The sequence below is a fragment of the Stylophora pistillata genome, chromosome 11 (assembly GCF_964205215.1).
Source record: "Stylophora pistillata chromosome 11, jaStyPist1.2, whole genome shotgun sequence".
NCBI classification, from domain to species: Eukaryota; Metazoa; Cnidaria; class Anthozoa; order Scleractinia; family Pocilloporidae; genus Stylophora; species Stylophora pistillata.
Window position 1 is genome coordinate 23,271,339 of NC_142529.1, and position 25,400 is coordinate 23,296,738.

At 37.1% G+C, this 25,400-nt stretch overlaps 1 protein-coding gene across 1 annotated transcript; it reads left to right on the plus strand.

Moving 5' to 3' along the window:
- The first annotated feature begins 11,254 nt into the window (after positions 1-11,254).
- On the plus strand, positions 11,255-12,745 carry LOC148720676 (uncharacterized). The gene is made up of 2 exons (XM_088737661.1): positions 11,255-11,846; positions 12,402-12,745. Exons 1-2 carry the CDS (start codon positions 11,340-11,342, stop codon positions 12,648-12,650), a joined length of 756 nt encoding a protein of 251 aa, XP_088593787.1. The 5' UTR covers positions 11,255-11,339; the 3' UTR covers positions 12,651-12,745.
- Positions 12,746-25,400: the final 12,655 nt, after the last annotated feature.

Sequence of the window (25,400 nt, forward strand, 5' to 3'; positions counted from 1 at the left end):
GTTTGTCAGCTTGTAAGGTTGCGGTGGATTGGAAACAAATCTACTTTTGGGAAAATAAACTTGTCCCGTGAAACCTAGGTAAAGAATGACAGACAAGATAACAATGTTATATGTAACATTTGTATCACGGTGATTCAAGTCTGCAGATTACACTGATACAGTGCGATCAGAAGTACAACGAGATGCAAGTTGGTAACAAGACTGATTTGGCATTCATTCCATGCTAATTATCTTTAAGATATCGAAAGATTTAATTTAAGGAGGTCTGCTTTCAGGAGGGATGATCGGATCTCTGGCGTTCAAATGTAGTTAACTTTTTAATTTCCATACTTGATCTATTCATTCAATGACCATCAGTATATCTTGGACGTTTTGCTGTGAATTAAACCTGTGGAGTTAGGAAGAAAAATTTTCTCTAAAACATGAAAGTTTAAATTTTCCGTGTTTTTTTTTCACAGCTTTTTAGATGTTGAGGAAGTAGTAAAATATAACTCACGCCCTTAATCCATTTTTTGATTCATTGGACTCCACCTTACAAAGGCTTAGTTTAGTATGATATGATATGGCAAGTAGAATGGCACACTGACACCTGACACCACGTGTGGCTGATGTTCCAAATCAGTCCCGTACAGAGGCTAGCTATCGGTGTCAGCCAATGCCAAGTTAAGAATGAACACTTTGGTGACTTATGGAGTCTGGAATCTCTACATCATGTTACCCAACATGGCCGTGAGGCAAATTAAAATGGCCAGAGTCATGAAAAGCGAGAGTAGAAAATTGTAGATTCATGATTAAAATCAAGATCGGTTATGGTTTTGTATTTTGGTCGATAGATTGGTGTAAATGTTTCTAGACGAGTCAACCAGCGTGGTGCCAACTGGGTGCAAGGGTGGTGATTTCTTTTGACTCCAACTGAAAATTGGTCTACCATGAGAACGATTAAGGATTAATATTATGTTGAACAAAAAAATGTTAATTGACAAATTTCCAGCCAGTCATGGTACGGATTGTTATCTTTAGTTAGTTTTTGTAATCAAGAAGCATGGATTGAAGTCCTAGATAAATTGTGAATATCCTGGAGAGAATACTACTGAGTTGAAGGAATTAACTAACGAGTCTTCACAAAATAATATTCACACTCATGTAAACGAACATTCAGCGGTTACAGCTGGGTTATGCTATTCTTGGTGCGGCCTAAAGAAATCGTTTCAGACAAGAATGATCAGTAAATAGGTGTTACTCATCACGAAATCTCTTTTAAAGAGAATGACTTGCGATCGCAGTAACACATTTATGGTAAGGAGTAAAAACTTCAATTGGTTTCAGTCTTTTTTTGCTGTTTAGGAGTGATTGTATTATAGAGTAAGGACTTTGTCGCTAAAACCATCCAAAAGTTAAATCTATTCTTTGAAAACGTTCATCGTGTCAAACCCTCGACGTCTTTATACAACCGTCAAGGAAAACGATTAATCTTTTTACGAGTATTTTAATGTGCTAATTCAGGTTCAGCTGAAGTGTTAAGCGCCATAGATGCACTTCATCCAAGTAATCAAATGTTTCTATTATTCCTTTGTCGTGAATTTCATTTGTTTCCTGTAGATAACTTTGTGTTCTGTCAATTAAGATTGGCAGAAGAATTTGTAGAAATAGCAGATGAGATTCTCAGTGTAGCGCTCACAGCACTTTTTTTTCATTTGAACTGGCAAGTCGTGAGATCGTCAAGGTCTTACGGGATTTGTTTGATACGTTCGAAACACCACAGAAAAACACGAGGATACCAATTACTATGAACGACCTGACTCTAAGATTGTTTTATCTAAGATTTATTAGGAAAGTGTGCACTATGTTCACACAATTTCTAAACGTTCCTTCATCAGGATGTGCACGAAAATTACGTCATTCCATATCGTTCCCGGTAAGTTATAAAGACAAGGTGTGAAGACATTCAGATTAGTTTTCGCCTTTGGCCAATATTGAATTTTTTTTTTCAAATCATTTTGTAATACCTTTCCCATTTGACTGTTAAGATACTAAAATTTTTAATTTTACAATAATATTCTCTAAAAGGAAAGAGTTTTATTGAAGAGGCCCAGTTTTTGCGGTTTGAGAAGATTGTGATATACTTTTGAAATAGTTTGGCAAACTTTCTTTCTAGTCAAGCCAGGCGTGCTCTAGTACAGATGATTTGTGCATGGTTAATTAATTTCACTTCGAATACAAATGATTAATCCATATGCAAAAATGGTTGGTGGCTCTCAAACTTCACACACTGACAGATCAGCACTGGCCGAACAAGTGACAAGAATATTAAGGTTCGTCTCTTCTTTTCTTGTTTGTCACAACTACTCATAATTTGATGTCTGGCAGTGATTACTCTGTTGGCAATTACCATTGCAAATGTAATTTAATTTTCGTGTTTTCGATAAACTAGAGACAAAAAAACACGGTTTTGGATTATTCAACACTGGGAGAATTTAACAAAATAATCTTCACTAATACTCACATATCCCTGTTGAAGAAAGGTGTGTTATTAACTGCGGATCCCTTGGAGAAAATAATACTTTTTTAGAGGATTTAACAGGCAAATCTTCGCAGACTTTCAAAAATCATGTAATGGAACATCCAGTATGGTGATGACTGAGTTATACTCTTTTCAGAGCACCCCGAAGAACTCGTGGAAAAAATAAACGTGCGCGGTGCAAATTGAATGCAAAGAAACCAATGTTGGCCATTAAAAGATATTGAATTTAAGAGCATTTTAGTGGCCTTGATCAAACACATGTAGACTTTTACGTTATGCTTTTTTTTGAGCACACAAGTTATGAAATTTACAAATTTTTCCATTATTCCTTTGTCGTGAATTTCATTTGTTTCCCCGTAGATAAATTTGTGTTCCGTCAATTAGGCTTGACAGAAGGATTTGTGGAAATAGCAGATGTCATTTCTCAGTCTAGCGCTGGCAGCACGGTTTTTAAATATCTGTTTTTTCATTTGAACTGGCAAGTCGTTTGATCGTCAAACACTGACGGGATTTATTTGATACGTCCGAAACACCACAGAAAAGCGCGAGGATACCAATTACTATGAACAACCTGATTCTAAGATTGTGTTATCTTCAATTTAGTAGGAAAGCCTGCACTATGTTCACACAATTTCTAAACGTTCCTTCATCGGGATGTGCATTACAATTACGTGATACGTTCCCAGTAAATTACCAAGACAAGGTGTGAGGACATTCAGTTTAGTTTTCGCCCTTAGCCAATATTTATTTTTTTTTCAAAGCATTTTGTAATAACTTTTTCCCATTTGACTGTTAAGATAGTAAAATTTCTAATTTTACAATAGTAGCCTTTTAAAGCAGAGGGTTTGTTTGAAGGATTTTTCAAGTTGGCGTATCTTTAATGTTGCATGAGGAGTGAAAAACACATTCATTCTGTGATTTAGGAATTTAACGTCTAGAGGCCCAGTTTTTGTGGTTCGAGATGATTGAGAAATTTTTTCGAAATAGTTTGGAGAATTTTCTTTCTAGTCAAGCCAGGCGTGCTCTACCACAGATGATTTGTAAATGGTTAATTCATTTCGGTTTAAATTTTTTTTGGTAAATTACCAAGACAAGGTGTAAGGACTTTTAGTTTAGTTTTCGCCCTTAGCCAATATTTATTATTTTTTTCAAAGCATTTTGTAATAACTTTTTCCCGTTTGACTGTTAAGATAGTAAAATTTCTCATTTTACAATAATAGCCTTTTAAAGCAGAGGGTTTGTTTGAAGGATTTTCAAGTTGGCGTATCTTTAATGTTGCATGAGGAGTGCAAAACACATTCATTCTGTGATTTAGGAATTTAACGTCTAGAGGCCCAGTTTTTGTGGTTCGAGATGATTGAGAAATTTTTTCCAAATAATTTGGAGAGTTTTCTTTCTAGTCAACCCAGGCGTGCTCTACTACAGATGATTTGTAAATGGTTAATTCATTTCGGTTTAAATTTTGTCTTAAAAACTCACTTTAAGGGATTGAATTGCGATGGCGATAATGGATGTAAATGACGCAAATTGACTCGCTTTTGAGTCAATGACTATTTTCAAACATTTGTAAATGCCTTTTTTCGTAAATTGTGTATGGCCGTAAACTAGCTGTAAAGGAAGGATTTGTAAATATGGGCGATGTGATTCCCAGTCGAGCGCTGTTTTTTTCTTTTTCTTTCTTTATTTCGTAGGTAGCACAAATGATTCGCATAAACGCGATTTGTATGATGCAGAAATACTTCATAGAAAAAAAGGAATTTTTCAGTGGTTATTCCGTGATCTTTTTCCTGCGCGACTTCATGTGACGTTTAGAAATTCCGTGAATCCAGCGCAAGCTTTGCTAATAAAGCAATGGTGACACAAGCGCAGTATCAGAAAGTATTGAGTTTCCATACCATTTTTTTTATTCTCTATCTCTTTAAAGCTTCAAATATATGCTATAAGAACTGTTCATTCGAAATCGCTTTGAAAGACTCTTCTACTTCAGCATTTTTGACATATTATCGTAAAATTAATGCAAAGCACCTTTTACATCTCTTAAAAAAGAAAAGATTTTAGTGGCAATAACTGACTGATTGCATCTTGAGTTAATAGAAATTAAAATTAAAAGCTTTCGGAGACGATTTCATTGAAAAGACTCACTTTTAAAAACTTTCATCACTTCTCCGCAACAGTCAGAAAATCCCAAGCTGAAAGCTAAAATCGCTGCAAGACCTGTCATCGAAGTCCCATCAGTCAGTCCTCAAGAAAGTTTTCAGTTTTGTAATGCTTAACTGACGGACGTCACAATCTTAAACATAAAAAAAAACTGACGGACGTCACACTATTTCCGGGGTGATGGTTGAGGTTTGAGGCCTCGCTAGATCCATCTCAGAGGAAGGAAGGAATATTATTATTACCAATTAAAATGAAAATTTTGGTCAAAACAATATTGATCTCAAAGAATTAACGTAAGAATCGTCTGTGATACTAAAACTCTTGCTGACAAACACACACACAGCAGGTGATATCTATATTATAAACTGCTGATCCCGAGAGCAAAAGAATTTTGATTTTTAGTAGTTACTGAAAAGACGAATCTTCGTACATACTCACACTGAGGTAAATGAACATCCAGTGCTAAAGGCTGTGTTCTGCGTTTTTCAGCGTATCCCGAAGAACTCGTGCCTTGCTAGGATAGTTTCGAAATAGGTGTTTCCTTAATTGGAAAACTATAAAGAGATTGATTAGCGATGACGAAACGATAAGCCACCCAACTGGGTAATGATGACAGAATTTAACTCTAGTCCATTGTTGTTGTTACGAGTGATCGGATTTTGGTCATAAATCGGGGAAGTAATCACAACAAACCCTCCAAAAATCCTTTATTTCTAAAAAGAAAAAACAAAATATAACAAACCTGACGTCTACTACTCCATAGAAGCAATGAAAATAATTTGATATGATTGTCTTATTCCTTCTAATATTTCATTTTAGTTCATATATATGTATTTCATATGTTTGATGTTTGATTTCATTTTCTATCCCGATCCTGATGTTTAATTCTGAATAAAACAAGTGGATACGCTAAATTATGAATTTCTCGAAAAAGTAGACCAGAACACTCAGTCCTCTTAGAGAGACTCGATGGCTTTAAAAAGTCTCCCACAGCAATATTTCTTAAATATAATAGATACATTGGAAGTCCCTTTCCATTCCCATCACTGATTGCAATATGACAGCTGTCCATTGAATTCAAATTTCTCACCTCGTGATTTTTGAACAATTAAAAGCTTTCAAGATAGAAGGTTTCAGTGATTCATAGCCAATTCTTTCCAGGAACAATATCATTTTTTAAAATTCAATTGCTTTTTGAACAGCAACGAAACAAAACTTCTTCAACTGAGAGCTAAAAAAGTGCTGCAAGACCTTTCACCCGGAAAAGTTGTAATCCCAATTTCAAGTCAATCTTTTCATGAGGGTTTTCAAGATGAAAAACATCTTAGCACTTTTAACTCAACTTTAAAATTAGGGGTAGAACACTTGGGGTAGAGGGGTAGAGCACGGCTTCATTATGTCGTCATGCGCAGCTGGAGCGAAGGTTTCAAGTTTAAACAACAAACATATGAAATACATATATATGAACTGCGGTTATGAAACGTATATGTGCACGATCCTTCGCGTACAGGCCTGAATTTTTTTCAGGTCTGATTTTCACTATTGCTTAAATAGTGTTTTACTGCGAAGGATCGTGCACATATACGTTTCCTCCCCGTACAGGCCTGAATTTTTTTCAGGTCTGATTTTCACTATTGCTTAAATAGTGCTTTACTGCGAAGGATCGTGCACATATACGTTTCATAACCGCAGTTCATATATATGTATTTCATATGTTTGTTGTTTGATTTATCATCTTACGGGTTTATGTCGAATTAATTTGATGGCCTGCTCCCAGTTGGCTTGTTAGCTCAATTGGTAGAGCACTGCACTAGTATCGCAGAGGTCAGTGGTTCGAATCCCGTACAGGCCTGAATTTTTTTCAGGTCTGATTTTCACTATTGCTTAAATAGTGCTTTACTGCGAAGGATCGTGCACATATATAGGTTTCAAGTTTGTCAAGCAACTGGAGACCATTCCTCCAAGACTTGAACATTTATGTCTTCTAAGTGTGCGTTTGAGACTCAGAGCGAGTTTGATAATGAAATTGAAACGATATTAACTTGTTTTTTTTTTTTTTGTGTTTATTTTGTTTTTCCTCTGCAGCGCAGAGTCAAGGAGTCAAGGAGTCAAGGAGAGTGTAGTCCAATTAAAACTATGGGGCAAAGGGAGAGACTTTTGGTTTGTTATTGATCTTTGAATCTAATCACCTCAAATTACATGAAACTTCTTTTCTCGCCAAAAACAAAACAAGAAATACACAATAACCGTTTGATTATTTTTGCAAAGGAAATACTAAACTTCTTATTCAGTGATAAGTGAACACGACACGTATGAAAATTCTGAACGAAAGTTATTTTTTAAAGATGTTCTGGGTACTGCATGAATATTTGGATAGTAATAAACAAGTTAAAGTTCTCCATGGGATTACAAACTTAAAGATCGGACAGTTTGGTTTTCTAAACAGATAAATTCCGCGATCAAATAAAAAAAAAAAAAAAAAATAGAAGCTTATATTCTTATGGTACACTATGTGCAAAGCGACTAGTCTTTAAATGACAACTTTAGCAAATTTCATTGAAGCAATGAAAATTTACAAAATATCGTGAGTTTTTTTGTTTTACTTTCAATTCAGATAGCAGAAATAGTCCTGAAAAAGAGCACAGCTGTTTATGTCAAGTGAGAACAAAGAAAGTGATCACGTTTAGCAACGAGGTATCCCAATGACAAAGTTCACTCTTATTGGAAGGTTTACAGGTTTTCCACGTTAGGTCATTCAAAAGGTCGGTGATCGAATATTTGGACAAGGGTGACTCACAGCCCTAAATAGAAACCTGTGTTGTCGATTAACTAAAATTCATTTCTTACGTTCAATAAATTATGATTTTTAATGCGTCCTGACTTAATAGCAACAAAAGGTGTGCAAATGAAGTCGATTGAGTTAGACGCTTTCTTATTATATTAACTTTTACGATTGGTAAGTAGGAGTTATCACCTGCGTTGATAAGATCATACGAAAACATGAGGAAAATGATTGCTATGAACTATCAGAATATCTGAGTGTAGCCTTGTATTATCTTCGCTTTATCAGCAAAGCTTGCGCTTGGTTCACGAAATTGCCAAATGTTTCTTAGGCTGTGAACCACAAACACATTGACGACTTCCACTCCAACCAACATTAAACCGTGAGACAAAAAAGGATGTCAATTGGGGATTTTATCATTTTTAGGGCCAGTTTTGGGTGGTTTATGAAAAATGAAGTTTTTTTTATGAAACAGTTTTTGAATTTTTTTGTTCAAGCTAGAGAACTTAACTACGAAAGAAACGCAATGTTTAAGTTTTATGACTTGCCTCTGTAGTAGACGATTTATAGATGGAACATTTCCTGTGAGTTTATTTAGAGTCGTGGTCATTGGTGTTTCAAACTTCACCGACTAAGTGATCTCAAGAGACCGCACAAAATTCATGGATTCATAATCAAAAGAGATATATGGGCCAGCCATTGCTGAGAGGGTGATGTTGGATAAACTGCGGATCCTTAGAAAAAAGAACATTTATTTGAAGGATTTAGCCTGGGTGTCTTTACTAATATGCCATATCAAACCCATGCTCACGAACATTCAGTGGTGAATTCGAAATCACTGTTCTAAACTGCGGATGCCTTGGGCAAAAGAACCCTTATTTTGAGGAGTTCATGATAAACTATTCTTTACAGATACTCACACTTGTGTAAAATAGCATCCACTGGCGATCGCTGTGCAATGCTCGTTTCACTGCATCCCGAACAACTCGTCTCTAGCGAGGATGGTTTAGAAATAAGTGCTTTTTGTCTTGAAAAACTTTTTTCAAGAGACTGGTTAGCGACGATGATACGATGAGCGAGCTACTTATCTAGGTGATGATGACAGATCTGAGGTAGCTTTTAGTGTTTTGTTTTTTTAAAAAGAGTGGGTGGATTTTGGTTTTTTAATTCAGTGACGGAAATAATTGAGGAGCCGACCACTAAAAACCTTCGCATATATTTAATTTTTTGAACAAAATCTACATCTAAAGCTTCCGACGTCTACGAACATCTGTTCACGCTTCGAACACCTGGGAAACCGACTGTATTTAGTGATTCATCAGCTTTTATAAAGTAACTGAGTACGGTGACTGTTCAAAATCCTATTATTTATTGTACCGGTAAATCCTTAGAAAATTGAAACAGTTTGAAAAGGAATAGACCGCATATCCTTTCAATTTTCCGGCTAAATAACTTAAATGGTGATTTGGAGAACACTGGAAAAGTCTCATATTGTGTCTGTACATTAAGTTTGACAAAAGGATTGTCAATTATAGGAGATATGAGTCTGGATCGAGCTCTCCAGCTTATTTTTCAGTCGCATAATATACTTGTAGAACGTATATTACTCAGCACTAACGAGATTTGTTTCAAGCATTAAAAATATCACAAAAATCCCTCTTCTTGGTGTTTGGAGGTAATTCCGTGAACTAGACCCTTTACTCATAGGGTGATTTCCTGTTCAAGTCAAGCTAGATAATTCATATACGGTTTATTCATGTCAGTTCGAATACAACTTGAACAGTTAAAGTGATGGTCAGTGGGTTTGAAATTGCCCCTGCTGAAAGATCTGTGGCGGCCAAACTAGTGATCAGAATGTTAGGGTTTGACCGTAACTACCTTCCTTTCTTGACTGAAATAATAACTTATAATTCTATGTTTAGAGAATCGGTAAATAGACCAGCGAAGGCTGTGATGGCGATTGCCATCTCAAGTTAGATTTCATTCTTACGTCTTAGAAAAATTACGGATCCCTTGGAAAAAAAAATCATCTCGTCGAAGGATTTCACAAAATAAATTTCTCTGATACTTACACTAATGTTGACAAACATGCACAGGTAATCGTTGCGCCATAGGCTGCTGACCCGTTGGATTAAAGACTACTTATGTAGACTGAGGAGTTAACAGACGAATCTTCACAGATCCTCACACCAAGAAGAACTCGTGGCTGGAAGAATGGGTGGAAAGTAAATATCTGTCATCTTGAGAAAATCCACTGATGAGGCTGATTTATGATGACGACAATTAATTATCTAGGCGATAATGATAGATCCTGAATTATTTTTAATTTGGCTTTCCATCTTTTTTGTTGAAAAGTGATTGAATATTGGTATAACTCAGCATCAGTTATAAATTGAGGAAGTGATCACTAAAATGCTATAGAAATCTTAAGGGGCTGTCTCTCTCATTTCACCAGATAAATTTCGCGTCAATAGTAATTTTGCTCGAAACTCTGTCAACAGAAAGAGTAGACTTAGGAAAGAGCTAATTTAGATTTGGTTTAATTCGAAATAATTTTCTGACTGTTTTAGGGGCCATAGTTACTTGCCCAGTCCGTAGGGACCGTCGTAACGTCTCGAGTATTGAAAATCAGGCATATTTTTGTAACATTGTAAAATATTTGATTGGCATAGTTAAGCCACAAATCTGTATCAGATTGCTTAAAAACCTTCCTAGACGTTACGTTTTGGGATTTGGGACCTGGTTGACAACTCTGTCCTATACAGCCGGTAAGTTTATACCTTTAAAGACAAACACATGCAAAATTCCCCGTACGTTTTCGACTTCAAAAGTTACGAACGTTTGAATCAGCACATCTTCGAGCATTTGTGATTTTTTCGCCTACACCGAAATCGAACACCTAGAGCCGATCTTGTCATACAGCTTACCTTCGACGCATCTCGAAATTTCAAACATTTCTCGGTCCACAAACTGGTGAAATTAATGATAACTGCAGCAAATAACTCCAAAATTTATAATTAGCGGTCAGCATCTAACGACACTCTTCGCTAACTCGTTGTTGCGAACTACACTTGAAACGAAAGCCATGTTTCGCACTTAATTTCCCGTTGAAATTTTTAATTGCAGCTCCATTTTCTACGAGAATAGTAGAAAATGGAGCGATAGTGCGAGCTGAACAGTCGCACTATCGCGCAGAGCAGATGCTGCTTTCACAGAGGTCTACAATAAACAAAGGCTGAAAGTTTCTAAAGAAACTGTGGTGCTGCGTCGGTGGGGGTAACAAAGTAATTAGTTATATCAACTAAGTTGAAATAGTAACTTGGCCACCGTAACGAATAAAAAAGCTGACGTTTCGAGCGTTAGCCCTTTAGTAAGATTGGAAATTTAGACCATCTAATTCTCAGGCGAACGCTCAGAGTTCCATTGTTTTAAATTCATTTTTGGATTAATAGCAATCTGTGGATTTTTTTGACGATTTAGAGAGATCAGAAGAAGACAAGAGGAAACCAAACGCCATAAACTGTCTGATTCTGAGGTTGTTTTATTTTTACACCATGCATTACCAAAACATGCAATGGGCTCCAACAATTACGCAAAGTTGCGTGTGAAGTGCAAGGAGACACACTGAAGAAAAGCGAAATGCGGTATGAAGAGAATCAGGCCGACAATTGCGCGCGCCTACGAAGATCATTTTTCCGTGCCGCGCGCGCTCGTGCTCCAAAAAAAATCAAATTTTCAAATTTAACCGTTAGCAAAAATCACGTGGGCACTTTCAGATGAAGGAGTTGAAAAAAACGTTTTTGTTCGTTGTTGTCCGCATCTTACTCTAAGATCGTTCAGAATTAAGGATCCTCTCAAGAAGTTTTTAACAAAGCGAACATGAACCCAACTCGAGAAAATCAAAATCATTTTCAAGGCTTGCCTGAGTTTCATTATGCAGCGCTGTTGGGAAAAACAGAATTACTGCAAAAATTGTTATCTACAGGTAACACGATTCTACCCAGCGTTGACTTGTATGGCAGAACAGCTTTGCATATAGCCGCTTCTCACGACGTTTACAAGAGTCTTGAAGTACTGTGCAGAAGTTGCTCAAAAGGTAAAAAGATCCTTGATCAGAAAGACAACTATGGTTACACGGCTCTGCATTACGCGGTCCAGGGAGCAAACACCTACAGCGCCAAGTTGTTGCTTGATTCAGGATGTGATGTGAACCCTAGCCAGTTTTCTCAATACACTCCGCTTCACCTTGCTGCCTCATATGGTTACCCTGAACTGGTAGCTGTCCTCTGTAATCACGGCGCGAATGTCCACGCGCGGAGCGCCACCCAGGAAACACCGTTTCAGATGGCGGCGAGATCTGGTATCCGAATTCGGGAAAGAATGAAGGTAAGATACGCTATATAAAAGCGCAATCGTAACCAATTCTGCCACCTTCCAAATTAATGAAAGCAATTTCTTAAGATTTTTAATAAGGGAATGACTTCTAAGTGCTTAAAAGCATAAACTTGGTTCCCGAGCAACGTCATAGCCGACTGCTGACTTTTCATAATCTCCTCGGCTTTATCATAACTTAATTGATAGACACATTTTGTTTGGTTCTCATTTATGATATATGTCTGATATATCAGATGACAGACGCATAGATTACTTCACAATAAACAGAATTTGGTTTGTTATCATATCGAAAAGAAAAAACAAAAAAATGTATAGATTCCATATTGTATTAGTTCTGTACCATACTGGATAATAGCGGACGTCAAAACGTGACAAGAACATACTAGCACACGAGGCGGAGTGGCAAACGAAGGGCAAGTGACAAACGGCCCGCAGCCGAGTTTGTCATTGCTGTTCACATCTACACTTTGATGTATTTTCTGACCAATGATTGAACTACTTTTGACCTAGGGCAACATGGAATATATTTGTTAAGTATGTTTTTAAATTGTGAAAAGCCACATGTTTATAGTATGTGCTTTTGAAAGCCAAGGGAAAAAGTGCGAGGTTTTCTGTCTGTTACTTTTCAAAGTTAACTACACTACCCTGGCGCTTTTACTCAAGTTTGGTTCTGATGCAAATTTGAGAGACAACAATGGTGTAACACCACTTCATTATGTCGCAATGTACTGTGAAAATAAAGATGTGCTGCCCTCTTGTGCGTATTGTATTGTATTGTATTGTATTGTATTGTAATCTTTATTTAGACACGATCAATTCATCAGCCTATAAAAATACATATCACATACGCTAAGATATTTAAAATTAAAACTACATACTATAACACTAAAGCTGTTTTCCGTGAATGCCGTGCGTTAGACTTTAAAAAATGTCATTGATCTTACGTTTAAATAACCCCAGAGACTCTGTGTTCCTTATATCGCGTGGTAAACTGTTCCATAATGTGGCGCCATTGTAGCTAAAGCTTTTTCTGTAATAATTAGTGCGCGGTAGTGGAACATTAAGCTTATTTTCAGAGTCCCTGAGGTCATAAGCAGAGTCACGCCACGTAAACTTTGAATATAGATACCTTGGAGCTAGCCCGTGCAGACATCTAAACATCATGGTGGCTTTATGGATTTCCTGCTGGCGTGCAAGATTTTTCCACCCTAAAAACTCGAGTAGCTCAGTTGCATCAGCATCATAGTTAGAGAATGTCAACACACGGGCTGCTCTATTCTGCAATTTCTGCAGTTTGTCTCGTAGCGTTTTCCCACAGCTACCCCAAACAATGTCACAGTAATCAAAGTGAGGTTTTACTAAAGCTTGGTAGATGAGATGTAAGGTTGATGCTGGGATCAGGTGCCTAATTCGCTTTAGGGCCCCGATACCAGAGGCGATCTTTTTCGTTAGTTTTTCGATGTGACTATGCCAATCGAGTTTATCGTCTATTATTACACCAAGCGATTTTGTAGCTGAAACCTGGCTCACTTGAGTATTGTTCATTCTAATTGTTGGAGAAGCTGTGAGAGTATTCAGTCTCTGCCTCGACCCTATTAGCATGAATTCGGTTTTAGTCATGTTCAACGTGAGTTTGTTCGCTTGTAGCCAGTTGAAGACGTTTTCTAGGTCTTCATTTAGACAAAACTGAACGTTCTCAAGATTACTTCCCGCATATGTGAGGTGCGTGTCATCGGCATACATTCTCGGTTTACAATTTGATAAGCAATTTGGAAGATCGCTGATATATAATAAGAACAATAATGGACCGAGGATGGTCCCTTGTGGGACGCCGCAAGTCAACAAGTAGCTACTGGATAGCGACCCGTTGACAGAGCATTTTTGTGTTCGGTTTTCCAAATATGACTGAAACCATCTGAAAGATTTTCCATGTATACCATAATAGTTTAGTTTCGATAGAAGGATCTGATGATCAACAGTGTCAAAAGCTTTTTTCAAATCTAGAAAAATGACTCCATTGATTTTCTCGTTATCAATATTATATATGCCCAAGAATCTGTCGCTTCCAACAAAGCTGTTACAGTTGAATGATTAGCACGAAACCCTGATTGGTTTTGACATAAAATATCGTGCTCTTCCAAATAGGCATATAACTGTTCATAAACTATCCTTTCAAACACCTTCGCCATTATTGGAATCACCGATATTGGGCGGTAATTGTTAGCATCACCGCGGTCACCCTGTTTATAAAGAGGGGTAATCCTTGCATATTTCCAGTCGTCTGGGAAAGTCCCTTGGCTAATAGATTGATTGAAAATATGACATATCGGCACACAAATGAGATCAGCACATTCCCTGATAAACCTAGCAGATATTTTGTCAGGGCCTGTTGCCTTTGACTTGTCTAGTTTATTTAAAAGTGAAAATACTTTAGTTGGATTGGTGGGTTGGAGCTTAAACCGTTTATCTGTTGCGGTAAGATATCTTTGATAGCTACCACTATCACAATTTATCTCACTGGCAAGTTTTGGACCAATATTAGCAAAGTGGTTATTGAATTCGTTTGATAGCTCCAACGGATTAGTTATCGTTAATCCGTTCACTTTTAGTGACGCCACTGGCGTTTTCCCAGATTTTCGAGAAGCTAACTCGTTTATAGTCTGCCAGGTCTTTCGGGAGTCGCTGGTTTGCTTATTAAAACTATTTCGGTAATAAGCTTGCTTAGCTGAGCGTATTTGCTTATTGACTATATTTCTTTGTTTCTTAAATAATGGTGGTGGTAAGTGTAGGATTACTGAGATGTAAAAAAAAAACCAAGGTATATGGCTGAGATGGCGACCACAAGCTCAAGGGAAATTGTATTTTAATTCACAGATAAACTGTGGGTCCCTCAGAGGAATGAAAAAACGAGTCTTCATAGATACTCACAATCATGGTAATGAACATCACTTGGTTATTTCTGTGTTATACTTTTTTGAACACAACGATCCTGAAGAACTCGTTAAAGTAAAGAAATGTTAGAAAATAAGTTTCTGGTCAGGAAAAACCCTCCTTGAGAGATTGACTTTCGATGGCCATAACAGCTTGTTGGTAATGGATGTTGATGAAACAAGCGAGCGTAGTGCAATCTGAGTGCAAAGAAGCCACAATTGGATAGTGAAAGATATTGAATTTAAGGGCCTTTTCGTAGCCTTAAACAACTATAAGTGCCTTTCGTTGTTGTGCTTTTTTCAGCACATCCTTAAGAACTTGTCACTCCGTCAAGAAACGTTCGGAAACACGCGTTTCTTGTTTTAAAAACCCTCTTCAAGGGATGAACTTGCGATAGCGGGAACAACTTGATGGTGATGGATGTTATTTAATGACACAACTTGACTTGCCTTTAGTCTTTTGTTCCTGGTTAGAAGTTATTATTAATAACTTGGTTTCACACAGACACAGTAACAAAATTAAGGAAGTAATCATTAAATCCCTCTAAAGAACTCTTTTATCAAAGAGAAACCAACTGCAATATGTGGATTAAAAAGCTTGTATTTGTGATGGGAAGTATGACTCAGTGTTAAAACGTTAGAGAAACAGTTTGACCAGCAGAGTGAACGATCTCTTTAAGAAAATTACAGTTTACCTCATTAAAGCAGTGACAATTTGCAAATATTCGTAACTGTCTTTTCTTGAATTTCAGGCCTTCCAGCTATCCTGATCAATATGTTAATTTATTACACGATTCGGGCAGTTAGAGGGACAATAACTAAAACAAACCAATCAAAATGCTCTATTGCCGGTAAATATTCTCTCTGTATTGGATCGGGCAATGTCCCGAATGGTTCTGAATGATACCGCATTTGTGTCCCTTTGAACCTCAGTCGTATAATAAATATCTTATTAACCAAGCTTGCTCTGGACCGTACTGGAAGAATATCGGCCCTCGGTCCTTTTTGTACGGACTTCGCTGCGCTCGGTCCGTACTGTCAAGACCTCGGGCCAATATTCTCCCAGTACGGCCCTCGCGCTTGGTTAATAAGATATATATAGATGTAAATTACAGTAACTATTGTACACCAACAAAAGCATTTGCAAAATGGGGGATGCCATTCTCAGTCAAGCTCTCATCGCTGGATTTTGTTGTTTTTGTTGTTAAGTAGTGGATGGTGCGAATATTTCCTACAAACGCGATTTGTCTGATGCAGAAATTCTTCATGGAAAAACAAAATTCCATTTGGTGGGAATTCCGTACGTTTAGAAATTCCGTGAACCTGCAAGCGCAGAATCAGAAGCTTCATAGAACTAAGTTATCATGTCTGTATTTAAATTTTTTTTACTATCTCTTTAACGCTTCAAATATATGCTGTTAGAACTGTACATTCGCAGTCGCTTTGAAAAACTCCTCCATATGTACATTTTTAATTTCTGATATATCATCGTCGAATTAATTCAAAGCCTCATTTTACATCACTTAAAGAGATTTTAGCGGCATTAACTGACTCACTGCATCTTGAATTTTATAGAAAATTAAAAGCTTTCGAGACAATTTCACTAATAAATGACTTAATTTAAAGCCGACACTGCATTTTTTCCAACTCACTCTTTAAAAATGTAATCACTTTTCAACAGTCTGAGGAAATTATTCCACAAGCTGAAAGCTATATCGCGGCATGCCCTGTTTTCAAAATTGCAAGCCAGTCGTTTCAAGGAGGTTCTCAAATTGAAATCACCTGAGCGTTTGGTTCTGATGCAAAACTGACAGACTTCACATTATTTCTAGGGAGAGGGTGGAGGTTTAAGGATTCGTTTCGATCCACCTTAGGGGGAGGAGGGAATGTCATTATTCATTTACACTTCATATTAGTGCACAAAATAGAAAGGACTCGATGTTCCTTGACAACAAAGTGGCATTTAAAAACATTAGGCTTTTCAGTTGAGGACCTGGAAACTGAACCCGCTTTAACTGAAGGCAACTGCATCTTTGTATGCAGCCCTAATGATCAGTTTTGTACCATAAATCTCGTATCATCTACCAAAGTAATGTCAATCATGCTGAAGTCTTCTTGTAACTTCGCGTCCTACAGCATCCCTAAGGAATTCTGATTAGTGTTTCCGTTGTCATAGCGACTACAAGTAATTATCGTCTGGAAAATTGAACTGAAGATTCATAATCTGATCTTGCAGCCCCGATGATCAGTTTAGTCGAGTAGTGACGTCATACACGTTAAGTCGATTATGCTGCAGCCTCCCATCCCCTTACAATCTCGCGTCTGACTCCATTCCTTGGGTGGTTCTGAGCTGTACTTTCATTACCATAACAACCACAACTGAGTGCCCTCTTGAAAGCCAGTCTGAACTGCGGATTCATAATCCCATAGATAAATGGATTTACCATACAACTCAAGAACCCCATATAAACACTTGCTGTAAAGACCGTTTGAGGAATATAAAACCCAGAAGTCCAAGCGACGGTGATAATAGAGAGTGGAAACCATATTAGCATATAGACACAGGCCACGGTGAAACACGTCTTTAAAACCCTTACGTCCGTCATATTGGAACCGCGAGAATCATTTGCAGCGCGGACTCCGCTTCCTTCCGCGTGCGCGTTCAAATTCTCCGTGCTTTGTTTCACAGCTTTGTAAATTTTGAAGTTACAATAAAATATTATGATCGTGACTCCGTTAATAAGAACTTCCGAAACAATTAGTTGGTATACACCGGGCTCTGGATAACAAAGCAAAAATTTCGTAAATGATACCCCTAGCCATCCAAAGAAATGAGGCGTTGCGAGAAAAATGGGAACTAGCCATACGAGAAAACCATAGGACCGAGCTGCTCTTTTACTGGGGAATAATTTTCTGTACAGGGTGGGTTTTACGACTTTTATGTATCGATTGAAGGCTATCAATCCCATCGTAAATAGGGAGGCTTGCGACAAAATACATAATATTAATCCTACGACCTGACACTACAATTGGCCTAGTTTCCAAGTTCCCGAATACAAACTCACTATCCAGAATGGCATGCCTGTCGTTGCCATGGCGACGTCAGTCAATGCCAGACTCTGGATGAAAATGTTAGTGATGTTGTGGAGCCTGGAATCTCTACTGATGACATAAACAACCAGCAAGTTACCAGACAGGGCAGTAAGGAGAATGAGGGCTGCCATAGTCACTTCGACATCAATTTCAGTTCTTGAGCGACCAAGAGGATCATGGGAAGGTGAATCAGGCATGTTTGTCAGCTTGTAACGTAGCGGTGGATTGAAAACAAATCTACTCTTGGGAAAATAAACTTGTCCCGTGAAACCTAGGTAAAGAATGACAGACAAGATAACAATGTTATATGTAACATTTGTATCACGATGATTCAAGTCTGCAGATTAGACTGATACAGTGAGATCAGAAGTACAACGTCATGCAAGTTGGTAACAAGACTGATTTGGCATTCATTCCATGCTAATTATCTTTTAGATATCGAAAGATTTAATTTAAGGAGGTCTGCTTTCAGGAGGGATGATCGGATCTCTGGCGTTCAAATGTAGTTAACTTTTTAATTTCCATACTTGATCTATTCATTCAATGACCATCAGTATATCTTGGACGTTTTGCTATGAATTAAACCTGGGGAGTTAGGAAGAAAAATTTTCTCTTTAACATGAAAGTTTAAATTTTCCGTGTTTTTTTTTCACAGCTTTTTAGATGTTGAGGAAGTAGTAAAATATAACTCATGCCCTGAATCAATTTTTGATTCATTGGACTCCACCTTACAAAGGCTTAGTTTAGTATGATATGATATGGCAAGAAGAATGGCACTGACCCCTGACACCACGCGTGGCTGATGTTTCAAATCAGTCCCGTACAGAGGCTAGCTACCGGTGTCAGCCAATGCCAAGTTAAGAATGAACACGTTGGTGACTTATGGAGTCTGGAATCTCTACATCATGTTACCCAACATGGCCGTGAGGCAAACTAAAATGGCCAAAGTCATGAAAAGCGAGAGCAGAAAATTGTAGATTCATGATCAAAATCAAGATCGGTTATGGTTTTGTATATTGGTCGATAGATTGGTGTAAATGTTTCTAGACGAGTCAACGAGCGTGGTGGCAACTGGGTGCAAGGGTGATGATTTCTTTTGACTCCAACTGAAAATTGGTCTACCATGAGAACGATTAAGGATTAATATTACGTTGAACAAAAAAATGTTAATTGACAAATTTCCAGCCAGTCATGATACGGATTGTTATCTTTAGTTAGTTTTTGTAATCAAGAAGCATGGATTGAAGTCCTAGATAAATTGTGAATATCATGGAGAGAATAATACTGAGTTGAAGGAATGAACTAACGAGTCTTCACAAAATAATATTCACACTCATGTAAACGAACATTCAGCGGTTACAGCTGGGCTATGCTATTCTTGGTGCAGCCTAAATAAATCGTTTCGGACAAGAATGATCAGCAAATAGGTGTTACTCATCACGAAATCTTTTTTAAAGAGAATGACTTGCGATCGCAGTAACACAATTATGGTAAGGAGTAACAACTTCATTTGCTTACAGTCTTTTTTTGCTGTTTAGGATTGATTGTATTATAGAGTAAGGACTTTGTCGCTAAAACCATCTAAAAGTTAAATCCATTCTTTGAAAAAATTCATCGTGTCAAACCCTCGACGTCTTTATACAACCGTCCAGGAAAACGATTAATCTTTTTACGAGTATTTTAATGTGCTAATTTAGGTTAAAGTGTTAGGCGCCATAGATGCACTTCATCCAAGTAATCAAATGTTTCTATTATTCCTTTGTCGTGAATTTCATTTGTTTCCCGTAGATAAATTTGTCTTCTATCAATTAAGATTGGCAGAAGAATTTGTAGAAATAGCAGATGAGATTCTCAGTGTAGCGCTCACAGCACTTTTTTTTCATTTGAACTGGCAAGTCGTGAGATCGTCAAGCACTAACGGGATTTGTTTGATACGTTCGAAACACCACAGAAAAACACGAGGATACCAATTACTATGAACAACCTGACTCTAAGATTGTTTCATCTACGATTTATTAGGAAAGTGTGCACTATGTTCACACAATTTCTAAACGTTCCTTCATCAGTATGTGCACGAAATTTACGTAATATCGTTCCCGGTAAGTTATAAAGACAAGGTGTGAGGACATTCAGTTTAGTTTTCGCCTCTGGCCAATATTGGATTTTTTTTTTCAAATCATTTTGTAATACCTTTCCCCTTTGACTGTTAAGATACTAAAATTTATAATTTTACAATAATATTCTCTAAAGGAAGAGGGTTTTATTGAAGAGGCCCAGTTTTTGCGGTTCGAGAAGATTGTGATATACTTTTGAAATATTTTGGCAAACTTTCTTTCTAGTCAAGCCAGGCGTGCTCTAGTACAGATGATTTGTGCATGGTTAATTAATTTCACTTCGAATACGAATGATTAATCCATATGCAAAAATGGTTGGTGGCTTTCAAACTTCACACACTGACAGATCAGCACTGGTCGAACAAATGACAAGAATATTAAGGTTCGTCTCTTGTTTTCTTGTTTGTCACAATTACTCATAATTTGATGTCTTGCAGTGATTACTCTGTTGGCAATTACCATTCCAAATGTAATTTAATTTTCGTGTTTTCGATAAACGAGAGACAAAAGAACACGGGAATACTCATCTAAAGAAAATCGTCATTTCAAAAAAGCGGGTTCTTCGTCTAATGTACTTTTCCGATTATACATCTCACAGTGCTCCTCTTTTTAGTCGTTCGCGAATTCTACCCATAAAAATGCTTTTATTACTTCAAATTGGTTGCCTCTCTGTTACATGACATCAAAAATCGCTGTGCTCCTCCCAATATTTCTGAACTTTTTACTCACTCTGAACAGGTTCATTCGTACTCTACTAGTTTCTCAGTAGCTTGAAGCTTTTATATAAAACAGGCGTGAACAAATCATCAGTCGTTTTCCTTTTCTATAGTTGGTGCGAAAATATGGAATGGCATCCCCCCTGAAATTCGGAAAAGGAAAGCACCTTTAAAAGGACGTTTAAAAGGACGTTTAAAAACACGCTTAAAAGGAAAGCACGTTTAAAAGGAAAGCACCTTTTAAACGTGAGCCAACTCACTTGCTTTTGAAAATTCTTGAAATTGAGGAGATGAATGTTGACTTGCGCTACCTTGACCTTTCTAGCTTATATTTGTATTTCAACTGATTAGCTTTCTCTTTGACCTGTTTCAAACTCCCTTGTGTGAATGGCCCAGTTAAAACCTTCAACATGATTATCACTACAATTATTTATTATTTATTTTTATTTGCTCATTTATTTATTTATTTCATTGTTGCGTGTGTGTGTGCGTGCGTGTGTGTGTGCGTGCGTGTGTGTGTGCGTGCGTGTGTGTGTGCGTGCGTGTGTGTGTGTGTGTGTGTGTGTGTGTGTGTGTATGTGTGAGAGCCTATACAGTGTCTGTTTAGGTAGCCCGCCTAGAATAGCTTTGCTAACTGCGGGCTACAAAAGCCTTTATTTCTTTAATTAAAAAAAAAAAATAAAGTCAAAGTCAAAAGTCAAAGTCAAAGTCACGGTTTTGGATGATTCAACACTGGGAGAATTTAACAAAATAATCTTCACTAATACTCACATACCCCTGTTGAAGAAAGGTGTGTTGATAACTGCAGATCCCTTGGAGAAAATAATACTTCTTTGGAGGATTTAACAGAAAAATCTTCCTAGACTTTCAAAAATCGTGTAATGGAACATCCAGTATGGTGATGATTGAGTTATACCCTTTTCAGAGCACCCCGAAGAACTCGTGGAACAAATCAACGTGCGCGGTGCAAACTGAATGCAAAGAAACCAATATTGGCCATTAAAAGATATTGAATTTAAAAGCATTTTAGTGGCCTTGATCAAACACATGTAAACTTTTTACGTTATACTTTTTTTGAGCACACGAGTTATGAAATTTACAAATTTTTCCATTATTCCTTTGTCGTGAATTTCATTTGTTTCCCGTAGATAAATTTGTGTTCCGTCAATTAGGATTGACAGAAGGATTTTTAGAAATAGCAGATGTCATTTCTCTGTCTAGCGCTCGCAGCACGGTTTTTAAATATCTGTTTTTTCATTTGAACTGGCAAGTCGTTTGATCGTCAAACACTGACGGGATTTATTTGATACGTTCGAAACACTACAGAAAACCGCGAGGATATCAATTACTATGAACAACCTGATTCTAATATTGTGTTGTCTTCAATTTATCAGGAAAGCGTGCACTATGTTCACACAATTTCTAAACGTTCCTTCATCAGGATGTGCACTACAATTACGTGATACGTTCCCGGTAAATTACTAAGACAAGGTGTGAGGACATTCAGTTTAGTTTTCGCCCTTAGCCAATATTTATTATTTTTTTCAAAGCATTTTGTAATAACTTTTTCCCTTTTGACTGTTAATATACTAAAATTTCTAATTTTACAATAATAGCCTTTAAAAGCAGAGGGTTTGATTTAAGGATTTTCAAGTTGGCGTATCTTTAATGTTGCATGAGGAGTGAAAAACACATTCATTCTGTGATTTAGGAATTTAACGTCTAGAGGCCCAGTTTTTGGGGTTGAGATGATTGAGAAATTTTTTCGAAATAGTTTGGAGAATTTTCTTTCTAGTCAAGCCAGGCGTTCTCTAGTACAGATGATTTGTAAACGGATAATTCCTTTCGGTTGAAATTTTGTCTTAAAAACCCACCTCAAGGGATTGAATTGCGATGGCGATGGATGTAAATGACGCAAATTGACTCGCTTTTGAGTCAATGACTATTTGCAAATGTTTGTAAATGCCTTTTCTCCTAAATTGTGTATAGCCATAAACTTGCTGTAAAGGAAGGATTTGTAAATATGGGCGATGTGATTCCCAGTCGAACGCTGTTTTCTTCTTTTTCTTTCTTTCTTTATTTCGTAGGTAGCGCAAATGATCCTCACAAACGCGATTTGTATGATGCAGAAATATTTCATAGAAAAAAGGAATTTTTCAGTGGTTAGTCCGTGATCTTTTTTCCTGAGCGACTTCATGTGACGTTTAGAAATTCCGTGAATCCACTCTTTACATCTCTTAAAAAGAAAAGATTTTAGTGACAATAACTCACTGATTGCATCTTGAGTTAATAGAAATTAAAATTAAAAGCTTTTGGAGACGATTTCACTGAAAAACTCACTTTTAAAAACTTTCATCTCTTCTCCACAACAGTGAGAAAGTCCCAAGCTGAAAGCTAAAATCGCTGCAAGACCTGTCATCGAAGTTCCATCAGTCAGTCCTCAAGAAAGTTTTCAGTTTTGTAATGCTGAACTGACGGACGTCACAATATTTCCGTGGGTGATGGTTGAGGTTTGAGGCCTCGCTGGATCCATCTCAGGGGGAAGAGGGAATATTATTATTACTAAATAAAACGAAAATATTGGTCAAAATAATGTTGATCTCAAAGATTTAACGTAAGAATCGTCTCTCATACTAAAACTCTTGCTGACAAACACACACACAGCAGGTGATATCTATATTATAAACTGCTGATCCCGAGAGCAAAAGAATTTTGATTTGTAGTAGTTACTGAAAAGACGAGTCTTCGTAGATTCTCGCAATGAGGTAAATGAACATCCAGTGCTAAAGGCTGTATTTTGCTCTTTTCAGCATATCCTGAAGAACTCGTGCCTTGCTAGGATAGTTTCGAAATGGGTTTTTCCTGTATTGGAAAAGTATTTCCAAGAGATTGATTAGCGATGACGAAACGATAAGCTACCCAACTGGGTAATAATGACAGAGTTTTGTTTTTTGTTTTTTATGTTTATTTTGTTTTTCCTCTGCAGCGCAGAGTCAAGGAGTCAAGGAGTCAAGGAGAGTGTAGTCCAATTAAAACTCTGGGGCAAAGGGAGAGACTTTTGGTTTGTTATTGATCTTTGAAACTAATCACCTCAAATTACATGAAACTTTCTTTTCTCGCCAAAAACAAAACAAGAAATACACAATAACCGTTTGATTATTATTGCAAAGGAAATACTAAACTTCTTATTCAGTGATAAGTCAACACGACACGTATGAAAATTGTGAACGAAAGTTATTTTTTAAAGATGTTCTGGGTACTGCATGAATATTTGAATAGTAATAAACAAGTTAAAGTTCTTCATGGGATTACAAAGTTAAAGGTAGGACAGTTTGGTTTTCTAAACAGATAAATTCCGCGATCAAATAAAAAAAAATAGAAGCTTATATTCTTATGGTACACTATGTGGAAAGCGACTAGTCTTTAAATGAGAATTTTAGCAAATTTAATTGAAGCAATGAAAATTTACAAAATATCATGAATTTTTCTGTTGTACTTTCAATTCAGATAGCAGAAATAGTCCTGAAAAAGAGCACAGCTGTTTGTCTCAAGTGAGAACAAAGAAAGTGATCACGTTTAGCAACGAGGTATCCCAATGACAAAGTTCACTCTTATTGGGAGGTTTACAGGTTTTCCACGTTTGGTCATTCAAAAGGTCGGTGATCGAATACTTGGACAAGGGTGACTCTCAGCCCTAAATAGAAACCTGTGTTGTTGATTCACTGAAATTCATTTCTTACGTTCAATAAATTATGATTTTTAATGCGTCCTGACTTAATAGCAACAAAAGGTGTGCAAATGAATTCGATTGAGTTAGACGCTTTCTTATTATATTAACTTTTACGATTGGTAAGTAGGAGTTATCACCTGCGTTGATAAGATCATACGAAAACATGAGGAAAATGACTGCTATGAACTATCACAATATCTGAGTGTAGCCTTGTATTATCTTCGCTTTATCAGCAAAGCTTGCGCTTGGCTCACGAAATAGCCAAATGTTTCTTAGGCTGTGAACCACAAACACATTGACGACTTCCACTCCAACCAACATTAAACCGTGAGACAAAAAAGGATGTCAATTGAGGATTTTATCATTTTTAGGGCCAGTTTTGGGTGGTTTATGAAAAATGAAGTTTCCTTTATGAAATAGATTTTGAATTTTTTTTGTTCAAGCTAGAGAACTTAACTACGAAAGAAACGCAAAGTTTAAGTTTTATGACTTGCCTCTGTAGTAGACGATTTATAGATGGAACATTTTCTGTGAGTTTATTTAGAGTCGTGGTCATTGGTGTTTCAAACTTCACCGACTAAGTGATCTCAAGAGACCGCACAAATTCATGGATTCATAATCAAAAGAGAGATATGGGCCAGCCATTGCTGAGAGAGTGATGTTGGATAAACTACGTATCCTTAGAGAAAAGAACATTTATTTGAAGGATTTAGCCTGGGTATCTTTACTAATATGCCATATCAAACCCATGGTCACGAACATTCAGTGGCGAATTCGAAATCACTGCTCTAAAGTGCGGATGCCTTGGGCAAAAGAACCCTTATTTTGAGGAGTTCATGATAAACTATTCTTTACAGATACTCACACTTGTGTAAAATAGCATCCGCTGGCGATGGCTGGGCAATGCTCGTTTCACTGCATGGCGAACAACTCGTCTCTAGCGAGGATGGTTTGAAAATAAG